Here is a 20,723-nt window from a genome sequence, read left to right as displayed (position 1 = left end):
GCAAAATTATATGGTTCACTTTAATTGTAGAATTACATGAAAAGAACCTGAGCCTCTCCTCTGGCTATTGTCTGCAACTTTATTATGTTAAATTAAAAAGGAACTAGCAGGTGATATGTAAGAGAAAACGTATCTCATGATCTTGCTCTGTTGTAACTCTCTGCTTCCCATTCTGTCTTATTTCACTCTTGGCGTATTATTTCTTGTTGTTTTAAGCCCTGAGCCTGCAATAAGCTTTGTGCAAGCATAAAGGTCTTCCTGTGCAGAACTCATTCCAGGCTCAGGGCCTATGGCAGACCTGTTAATGTTGATTTCTTTTGTTAAGCACCATACACACCTGTAGTGCAGTATTATTATAGGTAGGGCCTTACCAAATTCACAGCTGTGAAAAATGCATCACAGACCATGAAATCTGATCTCCCCTGTGAAATCTGGCATGCAGTCATGGGCTCCTACCCTATACAGGGCTCTAGCTGCTATTCCTGTAAATTAGGTAGACATAATTTTGTAGCATAGACATGGCCCATGAGTTCCCATTTTAGCTCTTCTGCTGGCTGGTTCTAATAATTCTATGTACCTCATAGCTCCTGATGAAGGAGCTAGTAACAGATGAGGTAACAGGAGAGGTTGGACAGTTACTCCTGCTGGAATTCTGTGCCACTGTGCAATGCAGAATTTGTTCAGAATTCATGTTCTCCACAGAATTTTATTTTTCCCCACACAATTTGTGATTTGCACCAAAATGCTTCTTTTATGGTTTTCCGTGTTTCAGATGTATTAGTTAGGTCTACACTTAATGTCTTTGCGCACACAAGAGTACTCTTCACCCTGAATTCCACTCTGTGCATGTCTGACCCTAGTTGCACTGCCCTTTCTTTTATTTCCTGCCAGCCTGAAACCACCCCCCCTCCACTTTCATCTATTGCTGCAGCCTTTTCCCAGCACTTTTACTCGCGCCTTGCATGGGTGCATGCATATGACTTCCAGAGAAGGAGTGTTGGCTGGTGAACCATGTACGCAACCCAACCCACCCCACACAAACCCATACTACATTCTACCCTGGGTTTCCCTTCCCCCTGCTAACCACCCTCTACCCTACAGCTAAACTACCGCTAACTCACCAACTCCCCTTCTGCTACAGTGGCGTGACCCAAAAATCTTACAATACACACAGAAGATTGAACTTGGGTAAGACATGGCAGACAGACACAAAACAGTTCTTAAGGACACTAGTGCCCTCTTAAGCCAAGTCTTTACAATATTTTTGTATAATGACTTTGTTTAAATGAAATGTTTTCATTTAATGATTAAAAGATGTCTGCAGACAGTCTGAAACAGAGGAGAGGTGGGAACAGCCTGCTGGCCCACAACTTGTCCCCCCACCAGAGCATACAGATCAAGCAGTGCACTGAGAATTAGTCCTGGGTTACGGGAAAGAATGTCTCCCCTCCTGCCCCTTGACCAACCCCAACATGCTTGGTACTCCTACTCCACTCGTGGAGATAAGAGTATCCTTTACTCTGCTTGTGATCCTTCCAATTAGGAGGGGAGTTGGCTAGTGGAACCCCTGTCCCCAAATACCTGTTGTATAGTGGTATTCAGAGAGTACCAGTGCAGCTGAGCTCAACAGGTGCTGGGGTAGTGGCTTCCTTGCATAGCCTGCTGAAATCCTGCTTCACATCATCATGTACAGTACAACTGCGGTGGTCCTGCTACAAGAGGCTTCCCCCATCCACACTTCCCATGAAAAATGGGGCTCTCATATTTGTGTGAACTCTTCTATTCATCTCATGGGGTTGTGAATTCTGAAGTCTGTCTCTTACTCCTCAAACTTCTATATGTATGAGGCCTGTTTACCCGCTAATCCTTTGTAGTGTATAGCTATACCAGCAAACCCTCCAAGTGGAGATGCAGCTTGTACCAAGAGTCCTTTTACTTTGATACAAGCTATACATTTCCCAAACATGGACTTTTTCCAGTATAACTATCTTCACCAGGGCTTTTACTAGCATAGGTTGTCAATTAGTCATGTCCCCACCCCCCACATTCCTAATCCAACATAGCTATGCCAGCAAAGCTTTTAAGTGTAAACCAGGCTTCAAAATACTGGGAAAGTGTCCCATTAATTTGCACCCTCAATTTTGCACAAGCTTCAGACACTGTTGGCAAGTAGATTAAATCTTCTGGCTGCTGTCTAACTGGTCTATAATTCCCTGTGTTATCCTTATTTCCCTTTTATAAAATGGCACTATATCTGCTCCTTTTCCCATTCCTCTAGAATCTCTTGTCTTCCATGAGTTTTCAAAGATAATCGCTAATGGCTCAGATATCTCCTCAGTCAGCTCCTTGAGTATTCTAGGATGTATTTCATCAGGCCATGGTGACTTATTTTATCTTTCCAGAAACCCTCACTTCTAGACCAGGATATGAGCCCAAACATGTCAAAAACAATTCACTGAAATTTAAATTTTTCAGAAACGTACGTTTTAATACAGCTTTTGTCAAGTTCAGATTGGAATTTCTGGTAAAAAATGAGAGAGAGAGAGAGATATCATGGGCACTCTGCCTGATTCAGACTATAGTCGCTCTCCTGTTGGCACTGTTTCACTCTGTATAGATAAATATTCATTGGGTCAGAACAAACAAGACACTGGCACTATAGGAAGGTAGTTAGGAAACACTCCTGAGATGTGAAAAATTCAGGTTCAAGTCCCTGCTGGACCTTATTTGGAGCAGTTACTTGAACTTGGGTATTTCACAGCTCAGGTGAGTACCCTCACCAATGGGCTGCTGGCTTTTCTGGGGTAGGTGTCTCTCCAGCTCATATTTCTTCAAGAAATTTTAAAAAGGTCTAATTTTCATTCCTCAGAATGAAAAACAGATTTCAAAACCTAGAAAATATTTGTAAAACAGAATTTGTTTTCTGGCTAGCTGTATTATCGAGAGGATAAGCTTTCATAATAAACAATGAGATGACGACAGTTCTGAAAAAATAATAGTTTATCAACTCTGGATATTTAAATTGCAGAACCTAACAGTAAGGCAGCTGAGAGGAAGCGGTTTATGAATGAACACACATACCCTATTCCCTTCCTAGTATCTAAGAATGGAGGTAATGGATTAACTGTTTTTAAGTAATTAACTCTTAGTTTGCGTCAGAAATCCTGCTCTCCCAGGGTCAAGTTTGCCACCATTGAACTCAATTATAGCTCTGTCATCATTCACTTCCATAGATTCAGGTCTTGGCCCTTAGCAAGAACATTGGCAAACTGCAGCTTGTTAGTGGCTTGTGGATCTTGAAAGTCATCCTTGCTTCTAAATGGAGTAGCAATTGCCAGAGTTTTCTTTGGAAGATATCAGTGAGACTAGAAATAAAACTGATGTTAGTTTCCTTTTGTGTTTTCTGACACTGTTTGAGGTTTCTTTACTGCTCTCATCATTGTGGATCCAACCACCTTGTTTTCCCCAGTATTTGTTTTTCATTTTTGTATCCTTTATAGCTTTCTCCTCTCTGTCCCTGATGCCACCCTAGTGTATTTTTATTCTGTTCCCAATTGCAATATACTACTGTATTCAAGCTCCTGTGTTGTTGCCACTGCTCTTAGCCAAGGAGGCTTAAACATGACTGACTCAAAGGAGAGACAGTCAACTGTGCTCCTAAATAAGAGGGAGAGGGTACTATTAAATATTACAGGACACTTCCTCTTCTGCAGAGTGAGCTGCTTCTGAGTAATCCAACTCAAGGAGCAAAAGGCCAGAATTAGTTAAAATCTCAGTTGATGGATTTTTTGGGGGGTTGTATTAAGTATAACTAGACTATATTTTAGGAATTTCTAACAGTCAATGTATTGAATGTAGCACAAAATTCAGATATACTTGTGCTCAGATATATGGAATGTGTCTTGCAGTCCAGAAAAGTATGTAACGCTTATTTGAGTGAAAGCTTTTTAATTTTGCAGGTACACCAGCTAAGAAGGGAAGATTGCTTTAAAAGCAAAGGCAGATTTGCTTGATGCTGGGATTTTAATAACAGTTGGTGTTAAGTTTACATGTGCTTTAAGAAAGTGTTTTTCAAAACCCAAAAATTGCCGCAAATCAAGTAAAAATGCACCTCGTCAAAACCAAGAAAAACAAAGTACTGGCCCCTAAAGAGTTTACAGTATAAGGCCCTGATCCTGCAGTTTAAAGCCCAACTTCAACAGGGTCATTTAAAAACCAAGGGTCCTCTGCAGATGCAGGTGTCCATCCATGCAGTCATTTGTAGTACTGTTGCCAAAGAAGGGAAGGAGAGAAAAGGGGTGAGAAGATAAGTAACTCAGAAAGAGGTCTTCAACTTGTCAATTCTGTTCAAAAACTGTTTTTGCTTATCTTCCCCTTTCTCCCTACTTCGTCAAAGCATGATGAAATACAATACATCTAGCCCAAAAATATTAGCTTCTTGGCACAGGAAATAGTGAGAGAGGAAGGCATTTTAAAAAAAGGAGGTATTTACTTTGGTTAGAATTACAGAGCATGATGGGAGTGCGAGATAATACAAGAGCCAGAAAATCTTAACAAAATGTATAAATGCTGTTAGAGCTACAATAAGCATAATTAAGTTAAAATTGAGAAATCTTTACCTAAAGATGCACAGGAACATGGTTTGTATAATACTCTTCGGTTGGTGTAGTGGTACATCAGAACACAGCTTGACTTTCAGATCCCAGGTTAAATTAGCAGGGCTGGCAGTTAGAAAAAACAAACATCCTTGTACATGTAAATAGCAGATTTGAGATGAAGGGCATTGGGAGTACTGCCTGGGAACTCTTCAATGCCAATTTTACAGACTCAAACAGCAGTTTAAGACAAATTCCCTGAAGACATAATTTAAAGGTTGATCATTGGAATGAATTCTAACTGAGCACGGACAAGCCTCTCTCAATATTTTTGTTATCTAGTAATGTACCAGCACTTCCAAGCAATGAGGCTTCTACCACTTACTTGAAAAGATCAAAACTGTATTGGAAAAAGCACTAGAAGAGGAAGTGCTTCTTTTATTCTTCCTACACTTCCTAACAGGAAGTGTTCTACTCTGTTTTTTCTCCATCCTTCTGCCTGCTGTTTGGGTAAGGGTATGTCTTCTCATCTAGCCCTGTCCAGCCTCTTTTTATGATATCCTCTCAATAAATAGTTCCAGTGTCATTACTTTCTGCTCCTTATAGCTTTGGTAAAACTGCAGTAGACGCACATGAGTTGTGCGCTATTGACTCAGGAACACAACACTATAAGTTTACATTTGGAAGGTTTCAGAGTAACAGCCGTGTTAGTCTGTATTCGCAAAAAGAAAAGGAGTACTTGTGGCACCTTAGAGACTAACCAATTTATTTGAGCATAAGCTTTCATGAGCTACAGCTCACTTCATCGGATGCATACTGTGGAAAATACAGAAAATGTTTTTATACACACAAACCATGAAAAAATGGGTGTTTATCACTACAAAAGGTTTTCTCTCCCCCCCCCCCCCACGCTCCTGGAAATGTGCTGGAAATGGCCCACCTTGATTATCATACACATTGTAAGGAGAGTGATCACTTTAGATAAGCTATTACCAGCAGGAGAGTGGGGTGGGGGGGGGAGAGAAAACCTTTTGTAATGATAAACACCCATTTTTTCATGGTTTGTGTGTATAAAAACATTTTCTGTATTTTCCACAGTATGCATCCGATGAAGTGAGCTGTAGCTCATGAAAGCTTATGCTCAAATAAATTGGTTAGTCTCTAAGGTGCCACAAGTACTCCTTTTATTTGGAAGGTTATTGTCATGGGGTCACCACCTCCCAAGCAGCTTCTCTGGCCACTGGTCTGTTCTTTCCCAACCAAGGTATGGTCTAACTCCCAATCTTCCCAACCTGGCCTTTTATTTTTTCCAATCAGAGGTATGGGACACAGAACATTCTCCCCACACGTTGGGCTTTGTACAGCTTTATATGCTCTCAAAACAAACAGCCTTTTGCCCATGTGGGCTTGCTACTGTGTTATTCAGGACCCCAATCAGTCTTTCATCTTTGTTCTTACCTCTCTTCCATGGAACCCTTGCAGGAGCCTTCACTATCTCCTGCAATTCCTTCTCCATCCTGTCTTTCAGGGGCTCCTGCAGGAGCCTTTGCTCTCCCTGTGGTTTCTTCTCTCTAGCCTTTCCTGGGTTCCTGCCAGAGTCTTTGCAGGATCACTACTAGCGTTTCCTCTCTATTGAACTTTGCTGCTGGCCTTTAGAGAGGCCAGCTATCCCTCATTGGGCCCGATGAGGTGGTGACTAATTAGTCACAGGCCGCAACAATTACTTTGTAAAGTTTTGAAAATCTACTTTTTGTGTATGTAATTGTATGCCTACTTTGCATATCTGATTATTGCAAAAGGATGCAAATTGGACATTTTTGTGCACCAGTGGATATTTAGCGCCATGTGTGTAACCACATCTCTAGTTTGTGTACACAGCTGCAACAGATATACTTACAAAGCAGGAGAGAAGTTGCATGCACAAAAATGTATGCAGACCTTGGTTCTAAGTTTCCTGTAGCTTCACTCATGACATTTTGAATAATTAATACAATTTTTAAGGGTCCAAATTTCTTAGCTAATTAAGAGTCTAGCTTTGTATTTAGGCTAGCAAAACCTACTCATTACCATTTCTGGCTCTTCAAATGTATTGGGTAATTTTCTTGGTTATCTAATGTGCCATTGGCCATCCATTGATATAACAAGTTGTAGATGCACTATCTGGCAACTTGAAGGGAAAGGAGGAGGGAGGCAGGAGTATTCTTTGTTTGAAATAGAGACAATGGGGAATATATGTCCTTGTATTTTGGTAGCAGAAGGTCTTCTACAGACAGTGGGTCAAATCTTGGCTTCATGGAAGTTAGTGGCAAAACTTCCTGTAATGGTTAGTGTTAGCTAACCAGTGACCCCTCTTAAGTCTCTTTTTGGTGAGGTCTAAGGTTTTACCTCGCTGGGGTGGAAGCCCACAATTCTCCCACTTGCAGACCTGATCCCCAGGGTACGGTACCTCTATTTAAAGTCTCTTTTTCCTCACCAGGTTCAACTGGATTTGGCATCTTCAAGTCTTTTCAAGAATTTTCCTTTCAGGTGCTGTAACCAGAAAGTAAATGTAGTGACTTGTTACAGCTTCTTCAAAACAAAAGTAAATTGTAGTTAACAGGAACATAATTTCAGAGAAGATGGTTAAACAACAAAAGGCCTCCATGCATATGTCTTACCTTAACATATACCTCGAAGTTCGGCTGACCCAACACATCCCAAATACTTTTACTTCTTGGGGCCAGAGTTTGAGTCTGCTTCCGTGCAGACATTACCTCTATTCATGTTCATTAGGGACTGTGCTTTTAACAGTTTCCAAGTCTTTTGTTTCAGATTTCCTCATCTGAAGACCCTCTTCCAGCCTGGTTACTGGCCTTGACATCTGTATTGTCCCCTTAACTTGACCACCAGTACTTATCTATGGCCATTGTCTGCGTTTCTGCAGACATGAGATGAACTCCAGAATCTTCACATTCTTTGCAGTCCCATTGGTGGCAGTGGGGCCATAATTTAATCTGCTTTGAACACCATGAGAACTAACTTGAAATTCATCAGTTGTTGAATTCTAATATGAAAGAAGCAAGAGGAAAGTTAACTTGATAAAACAATTTAAATCTGGGCTGTAAAATAAGCTATGTTTATAAAGATACAGCTTCAAAAGATACATGTGTAAATACAGACAAATGATTAGAAAATAATTGATAAGGGCTAGGGCATTGTTAATTTTAAACAAATTGGCTAGATACTGTAGTGGAGTCAATAGCAAACTTTTTTATTTTCAGAAAATGGAACTTGTGGTTAGTTCATGTTTATAAAAGCTATTTAGTTTAAGTGGATGTGAAGAACCGACATTGTGTGACACAGATGCTACGATATGGGTGTTAAGTATAACAGATCATTCAGAGTGACTAGGGCTCACCGGAACACCATAACAGGTAAAAAGCTGGCAGACATAAATATAGTCATTTCCTACCAGAGACAAGCAAGCCATTGTCTGATAACGTTTTCTTGGACAGACCATATGGTATGTGTGTTTTGTACTGTGGAAGATGCAATATATTATACATGATCCCTGAAGTAAGCTTTTGTTTGTTGTTTTACACTCTGCTAATAAAGTATACTTATTAGAACCCAGAAAATCCCAAATGTGAGATATTTGGAGTATGTAATCAATAGAAGCTTCACTTTTTAAATAGTAAAAAAAATCTATTCAGTAATAAATAAATCTGAATAAAAAACAATTGTTGGCCTGAGAATCCTTATACATTAAAAAAAATTAAAGGGAGAAATCAATTCAGAATTTAATTCTTGAGGTAATTATTTTGCAGTATTTGTTTTTACTCCATTTTTTTTAATCTAAGGAAATTTACAGCTTTTCAATTAGCTATCCTTTTGTCTGTTCCCCCCCCCCCCATAACTAACTTCCTGAAAAGAATGGAGATCAGCTATACTTTTAGTGTCTGTTTTTGTTTAAAAATCAGCAGCAGTAGAATTATGTAATGAAGGGTACATTTCATGCCTGTCTTTAGGCACTACTTTCATTTCTAAAAAGAACTGTGGGAAGTCCTATCTACAGTGACCACATTGCCATTTTAGAAACAGAGCACAAATATTTGAATATGGTCTTAGAGGGAAATGGTAAACAATTAATGGAAGCTTCTTTTAAAAAAATCATGCAGGAGAAGAATATCATTATTTTCCCTTGAAAACAGAATAGAAAATTCTCCATTTAATAGGATGAACTTTTTATGAATTTTATATTAGACTTAATTTATACACAGGTATCTGTATTTCACACATACAGTACAAAGCTATATAATTCACAGGTGAGAAGGCACTTCCATTCCTCTTACTGACACATTCTGATAATTCACAGGCATGATATCAGGCACATTCTGCTGATAAGCATTCTGGAGCTAGTCCTGCTGGAGAAGTAAAAGACTGATGTAAAATTAAAGACACATTTTGAATTGAGAGAATGTGGGACGGTCTGTAATTTCATCCTAAGGAGTTTGGTGACCACACAAGAAGAAAAACTCAAGTGGCTGTTTGTAGTTTGACATCACCAAATCCCTTGATAGAATTGCAATTATACAATTCACAATTAGTTGTTTATAATCATGCATAGCCTATAAAGGGGCCATATTAAATTGTTGAATGTAAATCACTTGTCTATTTTGCCAGTTCTACTTATACAATGTAATCTGTTTATAAAACAATGAACATTGGTTATGAAATGATGTAGCAAGGTACAGAATATTATAGTTCAGTATTCTTGCACTTTCTTTTTTTTTTACATCTTTAGTATAGAAGATGCAAAATCATTGGCATAATTGCCAGACAGGAAGTGGTGTATGTATGTCCCTGTTTGGAAACTAAAAATATATTACTGTTGCTTGTTACTATAGTTGCAGCGAGAAAGGAATTAAGAGGTTTCTATACTATGTTCAGTTCTAATATTTTATTCAGATGCATGTTTAGGTAGTAAACAGGAAGAAAGCAAGAAAGATGTGGAATACTATTAGTTTAATTTACATTTATCATATAGTGTGACTTCATTGGTTGGGTCTGAGAAAGTACTGTTTTAAAAAGTCTGCAGGACTTGATACTGCTTCCCATTGAAAACTCCCACTGAATTATGTGGTGCAGAATCAGAGCATAATTGAGCCATCCCAGATGATCCCATCCTACTGAGCTGTACTCAATTGTAGGTCTGATGGCTCTGATTTACATCTGGCTTTTTTTGCCCACAACCTACTGGACATTCCTGCAGCTGAGGATTACTGAGGTGTAGGCATACCCCAACCACCTCCCTTTCCTCTTCCATGGTTTCTGCACCACTGTGAAGGGGTTGCATAATAAGTTACTGTGGCTGTACACAACTTTGGCTGAGAGAATATTCAGTGGGCTGGTTGAGCCAGCTGGATCAGCACAAAGCAGCTGTAGTAGGGGTGAGGAGCAAACTGTTACTCCTGGGCGAATTCCGCACCACTGCGCACATGCAGAATTTATGTCCCCCACAGATTTTTGTTTTCCTGCAGAAAAATGACTTTGATGGGGAAGCAAGGGGAAGCCACAAGAGTGGTCATGCGACCCTCCCCACCAGTATGTTTCAGGTGCCCAGGGCAGCTGGCAGAGAGGTAAATAGCTGTGGGTCAGGGGGTGGGACTGGGGAACTGGCAGGACTGCATAGCATCCAGGGCCATGTCAGACCCACCCCCAGATTTCTCCCCTAGCTGTAGGAAGCTCTGCAAACTTCCTTCCCATGCTTACTGCACCCATCACTTCTCAGCTGCAGGGGGAGGGATCCCTGTACAGGGAGCTGCTCCCCCATCCACCTAACCCCCATGCATCCAGACCCTCTCATGCCCTCCCGCCAAGCATCACTCCCCCTCACACCCAGAATCCCCCATCCCCCCGATGAGCCCCACTCTCCCTGCACCTGGACCACCCCAGTGAGCCACCCGCACCTGGATCCCCACCCTACTGAGCCCCCTACACCCAGACCTGCCTGCCAAGTTCTATTCCTCCATACCCAGACCCCCCCCCACTGAGCCCCAACCACCTTCACTTGGACCCCCCTGTGGAGTCCCATTACTGTTGCACCCAGAACCCTCCAACAAGCCCCTGTACATCCATATGCCCCACTGAGCCTCCCGCACCAAGATTGCCCTACATAGAACTCTCTCAACCCACACCTGGATCTCTCCTCCAAATTTGGATCCTGCCTTGCTGAGCCTGCCTGCCCCCACATGCTGCACCTGGCACAGAGAGGAAGGGCCCTGGTGTGTTTCCAGGGCAGGGTGGGGCAGGCCCAGCCCTTGCACTGTGTCAGGGTTGGGTGAAGCCTCACCACCGAGTCCGTGTCCCAGAGGGAACTGCACAGTGATCTCCCACCTCTCTGCAACCAGTGGCCTGTGCTCCCTAATGCCATGCTGGAGCCTCCCCATTTATTTTACAAATAAAATTTTTAGAATTTTAAAATATTGTGTGCAGAATTTTTAATTTTTTGGTTCAGAATTTAACTTTTTGGCGCAGAATGCTCTCAAGAGTAAACTGTGTATGTTAAGCTAATGTACTTTACTAGTGTGAATAGAGGTAGAGATTTAAGTGTGTATTCATGATCATAATGCACTTTGAAAAAAAGTAATAATTCTAAAACTAATTTACTAAAATGTAACCATTGTGGATTAACATTAGATTATATATTTATTTAAAACTATTACAGGCATATGGCTCAGGCTGTGATATTGTTGTTCTGGCAAACGACTTTGAATGTGTGCAGATTATTCCTGGTGCTAAGCATGGAAACATCCAAGTCAGCTGTGTGGAGTGCTCCCAGCAACAAGGCAGGGTAAGGTCTTTAATGAGTCTGAATAAAGTTTTAAAAATGAAATGTATAAACAGACACTGTTTGACATGTTGATGCTGTTGCTGAGATGGTAATTTCATGCTAAGGACCTATTTTTGGATACTTACAACTTTCTAAATAAGTCTTTTTTGGTTAAAAGTAATGATTCTTGTTTTAGCCCAAAGTGTTTTATTTTTGAAAGTTTGATAAAACTGAATTTGGCCCATTTTCAGCTACCTGAATATGTTTCTATTTAAATTTTTTTTCCCACTATTTAAAAGTAGAAAAAGCTCTTCATGTTCAGATAATTTATGCCACTTTTAAAAATTTTCATTTGTATGTGTCTGAATATCAGCAAGGGATGCATCAACAGCTAATTCTGAAAGCCACATGCTTTTCTTTGTAGCAAAAAGGTTCAGACCCCATTTTGTAAGGGGTCTCATAAAATGTGAAGAAGTACAGCAAACTTTTCTGAACACAGTATATTCTGGGATGAAGACCATACTCTCTCATTTGTTTGCAGATGGTTCTTGGATACTTTAGACATCAACTAAAAACTTTATATTTTGCTGCATCAAAATGTGTTTCTTTCAACAGCAAGTTAAATGTTACTTAAAACAGAATTAAATGGATTCTAGTTTTCTGTAGTAGTTTACACTACTTTGTTTTGCAGGGTAACATATAGTATTCCTCTTCTCCTACCTCCCAACACATTATTATTCTGATTATGCCCCTTTTTGGAGTTTGCAGATTTTCTCCATAGAACCAACTTGATGCTGTAAATTGGCATGTCAGTAAATAGTTTTTGTCAAAAGTGGCTGTATTTTTTGGTGCTCAAATCATGAGACCATGTGGCTCAAGGAATTGAAAACTATTAAAAGTAGAATACTGTGTATGCAAGTAATTTTTCCATTACTATTCATTTGCATTGAATACAGTTTCATTTATTTCAGCGTATATAATCACATTCATTTCTCAAACAACACTGAAAAAAAGAACATTTATAAATAATTTCAGTAAATGTGGTTGCAGTGCACCAGATATGTGTATGTCAGCCCTGCTTATGACAGACTTCTGCCAAAAAAGCACATTCTAGTAAAAGCTTAGAAATCTAATACAAGAGATCAGAAGCACTTCTCTTGGAAGTGTGCAGTTAAAATAGCATATGCTTTGAAACATTAAAAGAATCACCATGGCTTAGGTTCCCTTTTAATGGCATAGTTTATAATCAGTTGTACTACATTTAAACTATGTATTATTACTGGCCATGCCTCCTGTAGTGTCTAAAGTGGCTAAAAGAAAAGCCACATTTCTAGTCAAGGAACAATGAAACCATTTACGCCTGTGTTCTGGGAAGTGGTGCAAGTGTGTGTTTTTTTAAAAGTACCTAGAAATGCTTAATATGTGTACTAGCATAGTGAATCCTGATAAATGTGCAGACCCAATGTAATTTCCAACAGAGTTACAACTGAGTATTGACCAAGTTTTATGTGGACACAACTGACCATATTACAAATTTGGTTGTAATATAGACAGACAAGGCCTTAGGCCAGGGGTGGGCAAACTTTTTGGTCCGAGGGCCACATCTGGATATGGAAATTGTATGGTGGGGCATGAATGCTCCCAAAATTGGGGTTGGGGTGCAGGAGGGAGTGAGGGCTCTGGCTGGGGGTGCAGACTCTGAGGTGGGGCCAGAAATGAGGAATTCAGGGTGAGGGAGGGGGCTTCGGGCTGGGGCAGGGGGTTGGTGTGCAGTCAGAGGTGGGGTGTGAGGTGAGGTCTCCAGCTGGAAATGCAGGCTCTGGGGTGGTGCTGGGGATGAGGGATTTGGGGTACAGGAAGGTGCTCCAGGCTGGGACGAGCTGTTCGGAGGGTGATTAGGGCTGGGGCAGGGGGTTGGGGCACGGGGGTGCTGGCTCTGGCTGGGGGTGCGGGCTCTGGGGTGGGGCCAGAAATGAGGAGTTCAGGTTGTGGGAGGGGGCTCCGGGATGGGATATGGGGTTGGGGTGCGATGGGAGAGTTGGGGGCACCAGCTGGGGGTGCTGGCTCTGGGTTGGCGCTGGGGATGAGGTGTTTGTGTGCAGGAGGGTGCTCCGGGGTTGGGATCAAGGGGTTCGGAGGATCAGGCTGGGGCAGGTCGTTGGGGCACAGGAGGGGCTCGGGTGCAGGCTCTGGGCAGTGCTTACCTCAAGCAGTTCCCAGAAGCAGTAGCATGTCCCCCCTCCAGCTCCTACGCAGAGGCGTGGCCAGGCAGCTCTGGGCGCTGCCCTTGGCCTCAGTTCCCAGGCAGTGGGAGCTGCGGGGGCAGCGTGCAGAGCCCCCTGGCTGCCCCTCAATGTAGGAGCCAGAGGAGGGACATGCTCCCAGAAGCAGCAGCTGCGTGGAGCTGCACAGAGCGGCCCCCGACCCTAGTTCCTGACTGGAACACGGGAGCGGGGCAAGCCCCAGACCCTGCTCCCCAGCGGAAGCTCGAGGGCCAGATTAAATTGCCTGGCAAGTCAGATGTGACCTGCAGGCCGTTGCCACCCCTGTCTTAGGCAGTGTTGCAGGACAGTTACTGTTAGGGAGTCCCTGACATTGCAGCTCCACTAGAGCCACAGTACCAAGGGGAAGGAAAGATTAAGAATGTTTTTCTGGTGGCCCTGAAATCCATGTGGATCCTGCAGTATTCTAGGTCCATGGGGTTTGAACTCCTTGCCGCCTCTTCTGTGTGCTTTGAGGCAGTGGTTCTCAACCAGGGGTACCTGTACCTCCTGGGGGTAGACAGATCTTTCAGGGGGTATATTAACTTATCTAGATATTTGCCTGGTTTTACAATAGGCTACATAAAAAGCACTAACAAAGTCAGTACAAACTAAAATTTCATACAGACAGACAATGACTTGTGTATATTGCTCTATGTAGTATACACTGAAATATAAGTACAATATTTATATTCCAATTGATTTATTTTATAGTTGTATGGTAAAAATGAGAAAGTATGCGATTTTTCAGTAATAGTGTGCTGTGACACTTTTGTATTTTTATGTCTGATTTTGTAGTTTAAGTGAGATGAAACTTTGGGGTTTGATAGGAGTTTTTAGGAAAATGGGTTAAAACTTGCAGATTTCTGCACAGGAGAGACTAGAGTCCTAAATTGGAAGTATTTAAACAACTCCTAATGTATCTTCTTAAGTAAAATTTAGACTTTAAAAAAACAGTCCAGCCATTTTTGAAGTGCAGATAAGCACAATGATCAGACATATTCCCAACCAAAAAGTCTTTTGCAGATGTGGTTCTTCTGTGAAAGAAATAGATTGGAGAAACTAGGGAGTCCTACTTGAAGTATGCTAATAAGTTTCCAATAGTATGTTCAGTATTCTGTTTCCATATACCAGGCTTTTCCTCAAAATTGACTGAACCTAGCAGCAACAGAATAACATTTGCTCCTGTATTCTTGTATTTAATATTTAGTGATAGGAAATGGAACTTGGAATCACACTGAGGACCCAAACATTGATTATTAATTTACTAGTTTTCTGTGAAGTAGAGCAAGAGCAGAAAGAGCAAAGGCAGCAGCTTTCCATTGTGCATTAACAGTAGCTACTCTGAAGTAATAGCAGATTAACAGGAGTTAGCACATGTCCTTTTGTACTCGGGGTCTCTTGTTTACTTTAGATCTTTAACATGGGATTACTCAAAACAAACAAGTTATGTATTTTTCAATGTTTTTTAAAAGCAATCAATTCTACGTACAACACCACTAAGTAATGTTTGTATGAATTTTGCTTTCCTTTAGCACCTACACTTATAAGTTATTGAAAATTCAGTGAGTATCTGAATTCTAGAGAGTTCTATTATACTTTTTTCCTGAGTTTAACATTTTACTCATTCAATCTGTTCCAGATTGCAGCATCATATGGAAATGCTATTTGTATTTTTGAACCTCTTGGTATAAATTCTCACAAAAGAAATTGTGTAAGTATGTATTACATGATTAAACTATGTCTTGTTTTGTTGGAGCAGATAAAAATATGCCTACCACTTGTTAAAGCCCCATTAGAATGGAACAGGGGAGATTAACTGAGGAATGTTAGTTAACACATATAGTTCAGAAAATTGTATAGTGAGAAATCAGAATTAATTTTATTCTAAACAATCTATCTAGCAAATATTCCTTAAAATAAAAAGCTCTCATTTGAAAATAAAGGTTAGAAAATATAATTTTCCTTAGTTTTCACCTATTCTGTAGGAGTATTTTATTTAGTGAAACATGGCTGATTCTTTTGTTTATATTCCTCCTTCCCTAACCAGGGATATGGTATTTAGCGAGTCCATAGTATTTTGAATAATGCTAGTACATATTTGTTTGGAACGTCATACCAAAATGGTGAATGTTCAGTTTTCTGCTGATAAGAATTTTAGTGCTGCATTTATTCATTATAAATCAGTTGAATGCAATTATTAAATACTTCGGCAAAGAGTCCTGTGGCACCTTATAGACTAACAAACGTATTGGAGCAGGAGCTTTCGTGGGTGAATACCCACTTCATCGGATGCAAGTGGGTATTCACCCACGAAAGCTCATGCTCCAATACGTCTGTTAGTCTGGATCTGTAAAAGCGGCAGAGTCCTGTGGCACCTTATACACTAACATGGCTACCCTTCTGAAGTTATTAAATATTTGATTCAGCAATCTAAATTTATTTTCAATTGAATTACTAGGAATCTGAAACTTACATTTGTAACTTCATATAGAAAGTAAAAAATGCTGTTAATTTATTGCTTTGTTGCTGTTAACTAACCCTTTATTCCTAATGTTTTTATACCACAGCAACTGAAGTCTCAGTGGCTTAAATCGGGGCAGTTTTTCCTTAGTTCTATGACTTACAATTTAGCATGGGATCCTCAAGGTAATGTGAAATTGATTAGCGTTTGTTCAAAATTTATAACAGTAGAATGATTCTAGTTTCAAATAATTTTTATTTAAATGAAATTGGAGTGTGAATATATATGTATTAGATAAGCAATTCTCAAACTGTGGTAGGGACACTACATGTGGTACATAGGTTGATATAAACTTGAGTATCACACTAAAAATCCACTGCAGTTACCATTTATGAAGATGCTATGCCAAGTACTTTTGAGTTTTAGATGTAGTATGCTAGGTCTCAGTTTAGGAACTGCACTCTTAGGTAGCTAACTGATATGATTAGCATATATTCTGATAGGAAAACTATGTATGTTATGTTTTAAAATTTCTAACATTATGTCACACTTGGAATTTGACCGGTTATTGAACTGTGTATAGTATTCACTCTTAAACATAGTGCATTACTGTGACCTTCCCCTCTGGTGTTATCTGGACCAGTGATCTGCTAGGTCACTCAAATCCTTGACTCTGGGAGCCAGCCTTACCCTGCTCTGCTGTGAGAAACCCCACTCCTGGGCTGCTCACACACAGCCTCTAGCATGTAAGCTGCTCCTTGGATTGTGCAACCAAATGACACTAGCCAATACCCCTGGTCCCAGACACAACCCTAGGAACCTCCTTCTTGCAGTGTCCAGTTATGCCTGCTGGATGCTGCAAGCTTATGAATTCATCAACTTAACAAAAATTGATATGTACCAGGCTTGTTCTCCCAAGGGGAGTCTCTGATATGCTTCAAACCAAACACAGTGCTTCACATAGCATAAACAAACAGATTAACAACAAAGATCAATTTTAAGTGATTATAAGTCAAAAAATAACCGGTCAAATGAAATAAAAGCAACACACATTCTAAGCTGATCTTAACGCTTTCAGTGCCCTTACAAAACTTAAATGCTTCTCACCACAGGCCGGGTGGTTGCTCTTCAGCCAGGCTCTTCCCTTTGATCAGTACTTCAGTTGCTTGGTGTAGTGTCCGTAGATGTAGGTGGAAGAGGGAGCATGGCAAATGTGTCTCCCTTTTATCTTGTTCTTTCTTCCCTCTGGGCTTTGCCCCTCCCCCCTTTCAGAGTCTGGTGATTATCTCATTGCAGTTCCAAACTGACCAAAGGAAGGGATGTGACCCCCTCAAGAGTCCAACAGATTCTTTTGTTGCTGCCTAGGCCAGCATCCTTTGTTCCTGTGAGACTGGGTTTGTCCCATACATGCCCTGATGAGGTGTGAACTTCGTCTCAGCTCTTGGAGAGTTTGTGCCTGGGCTTATTTTAAGCCATAAGTCTACATTTTCAGCCTCATAACTACATACATGAAATTATAACCTATAACCTTACTGTAACAACAGTGCTCAGTGCATCGTGAGCCTTCCGAAGACACCCAAAATGACAAACTTTGCATTGGATACCACACAATCATTTTACAAGGATGAACATGGGGGTGCTGGATGCTCCCTCATACGGAGCGTCACAATTACTTGAGAAAACTATTTTTAAAATGTCCATCTTAACAAAGGGGTACATTTTCCTGTTTTGTCAGTTCCATGTCTCAGAGCAAGACATTACCATTTTCCTCCTGAAGGATGTTGTAAGTGCCACATGTTTTGAGTGGCAAAAAGGAAAAGCTATTGATGGGAAATAGTTAAATAAATGGAAAGTATGACTTCACAAGGTTAAAAATATTTCTACTATGGATCTGTGCTACAGCTGTGAACAGCAGAGGAGAATGTGTACCATCTGATTTTATAGTGATCAAAGAAACTTAAGTTCGTTTGTACAAAGATACAGATTAGTGTGTCAGGGTTGATGAAGTACAAGTTTGCTCTAAAGTGACTAAGAACAGGAGAGTGAGTGGAAAATGGATTAAGGGGTGATCAGCGTGTTCATAATAGAAGAAAGACATGAACAATTTTGAGGGAACTGGCAAAATCAGTTGTGCCCAAGACCAGGCAGTCCTCCTAAACTAAATTTAGGATTGGGTTATGCCTCTAATCCCCTCCGTAGGCTATTAACAAGGAAACCCAAGGTCCTGCCCTGGCACACCACATTGGGGCACTCAAGAACCCACTAGTGTATGGGTTGAGACAGACACCCCTTACAAGCCTATCAGTGTGAAAACAGTCTGTATCTCTTCCTGAGAAAATAAGTCACATTCTAGCCAGACATTTATGAATCCTTGCTGGTTGGCTTGATGATAACTTTGGGGAGGCAGGAATCACCCTTTTTTCTTCCTTTCTCAACTACATCAGCATGAGAAGACATGATCCCCTACCTAATTATGCTTAGATACCCAAGCGTTAAGTATCTTAAAAATACCAATGTTAAACAAAATATTTGAAGTGTATCTAACACTCTTGCAAGGACTCTTTCACCCTATGAAGTGCAGCAAACAATTGAAGCTAAGAATGCGGGTCCAAGAGACCATATCAGTACCTGTGAACTCAAGTCTTTTCTTCAAGCATTGCCTACACAGCTCCACATTTTTCGCTCCACATTTTTCACTCCACATCTTAGCAGGAGCCATCTAGAAAGCTTAGATCTTTGAGGTTGGGCACATACTTCCTTGTGGTACTTGAACATTCAGACCTGAGGGTATATAAGACACAATGACTCTATCCCTCAGTTCCTTCCAGCCACCACAGTGTACCTAGTTAGAAAATAGGCATATAGACACACATAATACAACTACAAATACAACTTATGTCCTTTTCATGGCGAGTGGATCTTGTCAGTTAAGAGGCTTATTTTCTCATTATCTCTACAAATGAAAGTAGCTAATTACCAGGTTCTTGTGGCCAGATATGATTATTTTAAATGGGGCAAATTCCAGTGGCTTCTGTATAGAGAAAAAAAATTGCAAAGTGGTCATCTGGAAGACTAAATAGGAGACAGCAGATGTGAGTACTTCAGCCCTTCCAGCTTTCAACAGACATTTTTCTATGGGCTGTAATTTAGTAATGTAGTAAGTTTTTTAAAAATAAAGAGGTCTAGTTTTCTCCTTCACAATTGGGCTTGTTGGTATGGATGTGTACAACACATTAGAATGGATTGCTGGAAAAGTTTCTTCTTTCCCTGTAAAATGGGTTCTGTGAGAGTACCCCTAGTAATTGATATGCCTGATTGGTTATTGATATTAACCAGTCTGTTAGCATGTTAATTCTTGGACAGTCACTTTCCTGTTGCCTACGTATGCCTATAAGCAATGACTTCTTATACTGGGAGATTTTTTTCCCCCCTGCAGTTCTTTGACTGTCAAATGGACAAATTACCTGTGGAGAAAGGACAACTAACTAATATTTATACTCTAATAGAAACCCATTTTACAGGAAGGCAGAAGTTCCTTTTGAAGTTATAAGTTTTAAAGAGAAGTTTGATCCTCTGACATTCTGGAAAAATTCAAGAACTACCCATATTTGAGACTAAACTTGTCTGTTTAATCTCCCTTTGTTTTCTTCAACTTGCACACTAAAAAATTTAAGAGGGAGATTTGTAAATTTTTGTTTCTAATACAATGGTGATATTTGTGAAATCTGCACATTTTTCATCTTCTGGTTGTGGAATTAGAGTTTTTGGCAGAAAAAATTCCCGATAGCCTACAAAATTTTCTAATGGATGGACTGAATAACAAGGCCTTATCACAGACAGTAACAAAACATGTTTTAATTTAAATAGCTCCAAATAGTGTGTTGGCTTACTGATATACAGGGAAATAAATCTGGGCATCGGAAGAACAAATGTTTATCATCTGCCATTACAAATGTTTAAACGTTTGCAAGTTTAAATGTAGTATGACTCAGTAGCTGTGTCTTTTGGAAATATGAAATCAGTATAGTTATAAAATTATTGGTTTATTTTTAATTCAGATGGTTTAATATCCAAAACAATATCAGTTATTTTCATATTACTGTATTCATAATAGCAGGAAAAAAGCACTCTTGCTTAAAATAAAATCTAAAAAATTTAATAAAACCAACTGGAGCTGAGTGTGCCATGTCTGAATAATCTACTGTAATCAAAATGGACTTCATAAAGTTGTGTTCCTAGGCTATTTTTAATTACTTGTCAAGATCGGATACGCTACATAATCTTCCAATATAAATGCATCCAGAGTTCCTCATTCTGTTCTACAGCTTCAATTAATATTACTCACTTTTAGGTAACAAGCTCCTGACAGCAACTGACAACTTGCAGTTGTGGGCCCCCCCATGTAGTGACATTCTAGAAGAAGAGGAAGAAGAGGATGATCCTGACAGTCAGATCAAAGATGATAAAGTTCTCCCTGTTCTGAATGACTGGAAATGTGTCTGGCAGTGCAAGTAAGTGAATCTGTAATCTAAGATGTGTTAACTAGATGTAAAAGACTGCATTTTAAATGTGTGCAATTAAAAGCATTTCAA

General features: G+C 40.2%; 1 protein-coding gene across 4 annotated transcripts in view; it reads left to right on the top strand.

Moving 5' to 3' along the window:
- DMXL2 (Dmx like 2) overlaps window positions 1–20,723 on the top strand; it is a 105,693-nt gene that overhangs the window by 1,706 nt on the left and 83,264 nt on the right. For all 4 annotated transcript variants that reach the window (XM_084642376.1, XM_084642375.1, XM_084642374.1 and 1 more), the window contains exons 2-5: window positions 11,302–11,427; window positions 15,310–15,381; window positions 16,238–16,316; window positions 20,483–20,642. In XM_084642376.1, coding sequence (XP_084498502.1) covers window positions 11,302–11,427; window positions 15,310–15,381; window positions 16,238–16,316; window positions 20,483–20,642 — 437 coding nt within the window. The remainder of the gene's footprint in view (window positions 1–11,301; window positions 11,428–15,309; window positions 15,382–16,237; window positions 16,317–20,482; window positions 20,643–20,723) is intronic.

This window comes from Lepidochelys olivacea (assembly GCF_965140295.1).
Source record: "Lepidochelys olivacea isolate rLepOli2 genome assembly, chromosome: 10".
NCBI lineage: Eukaryota > Metazoa > Chordata > Testudines > Cheloniidae > Lepidochelys > Lepidochelys olivacea.
Note: the sequence above shows the minus strand (reverse complement) of the source record. Positions and strands in the feature narration are given on the sequence as shown.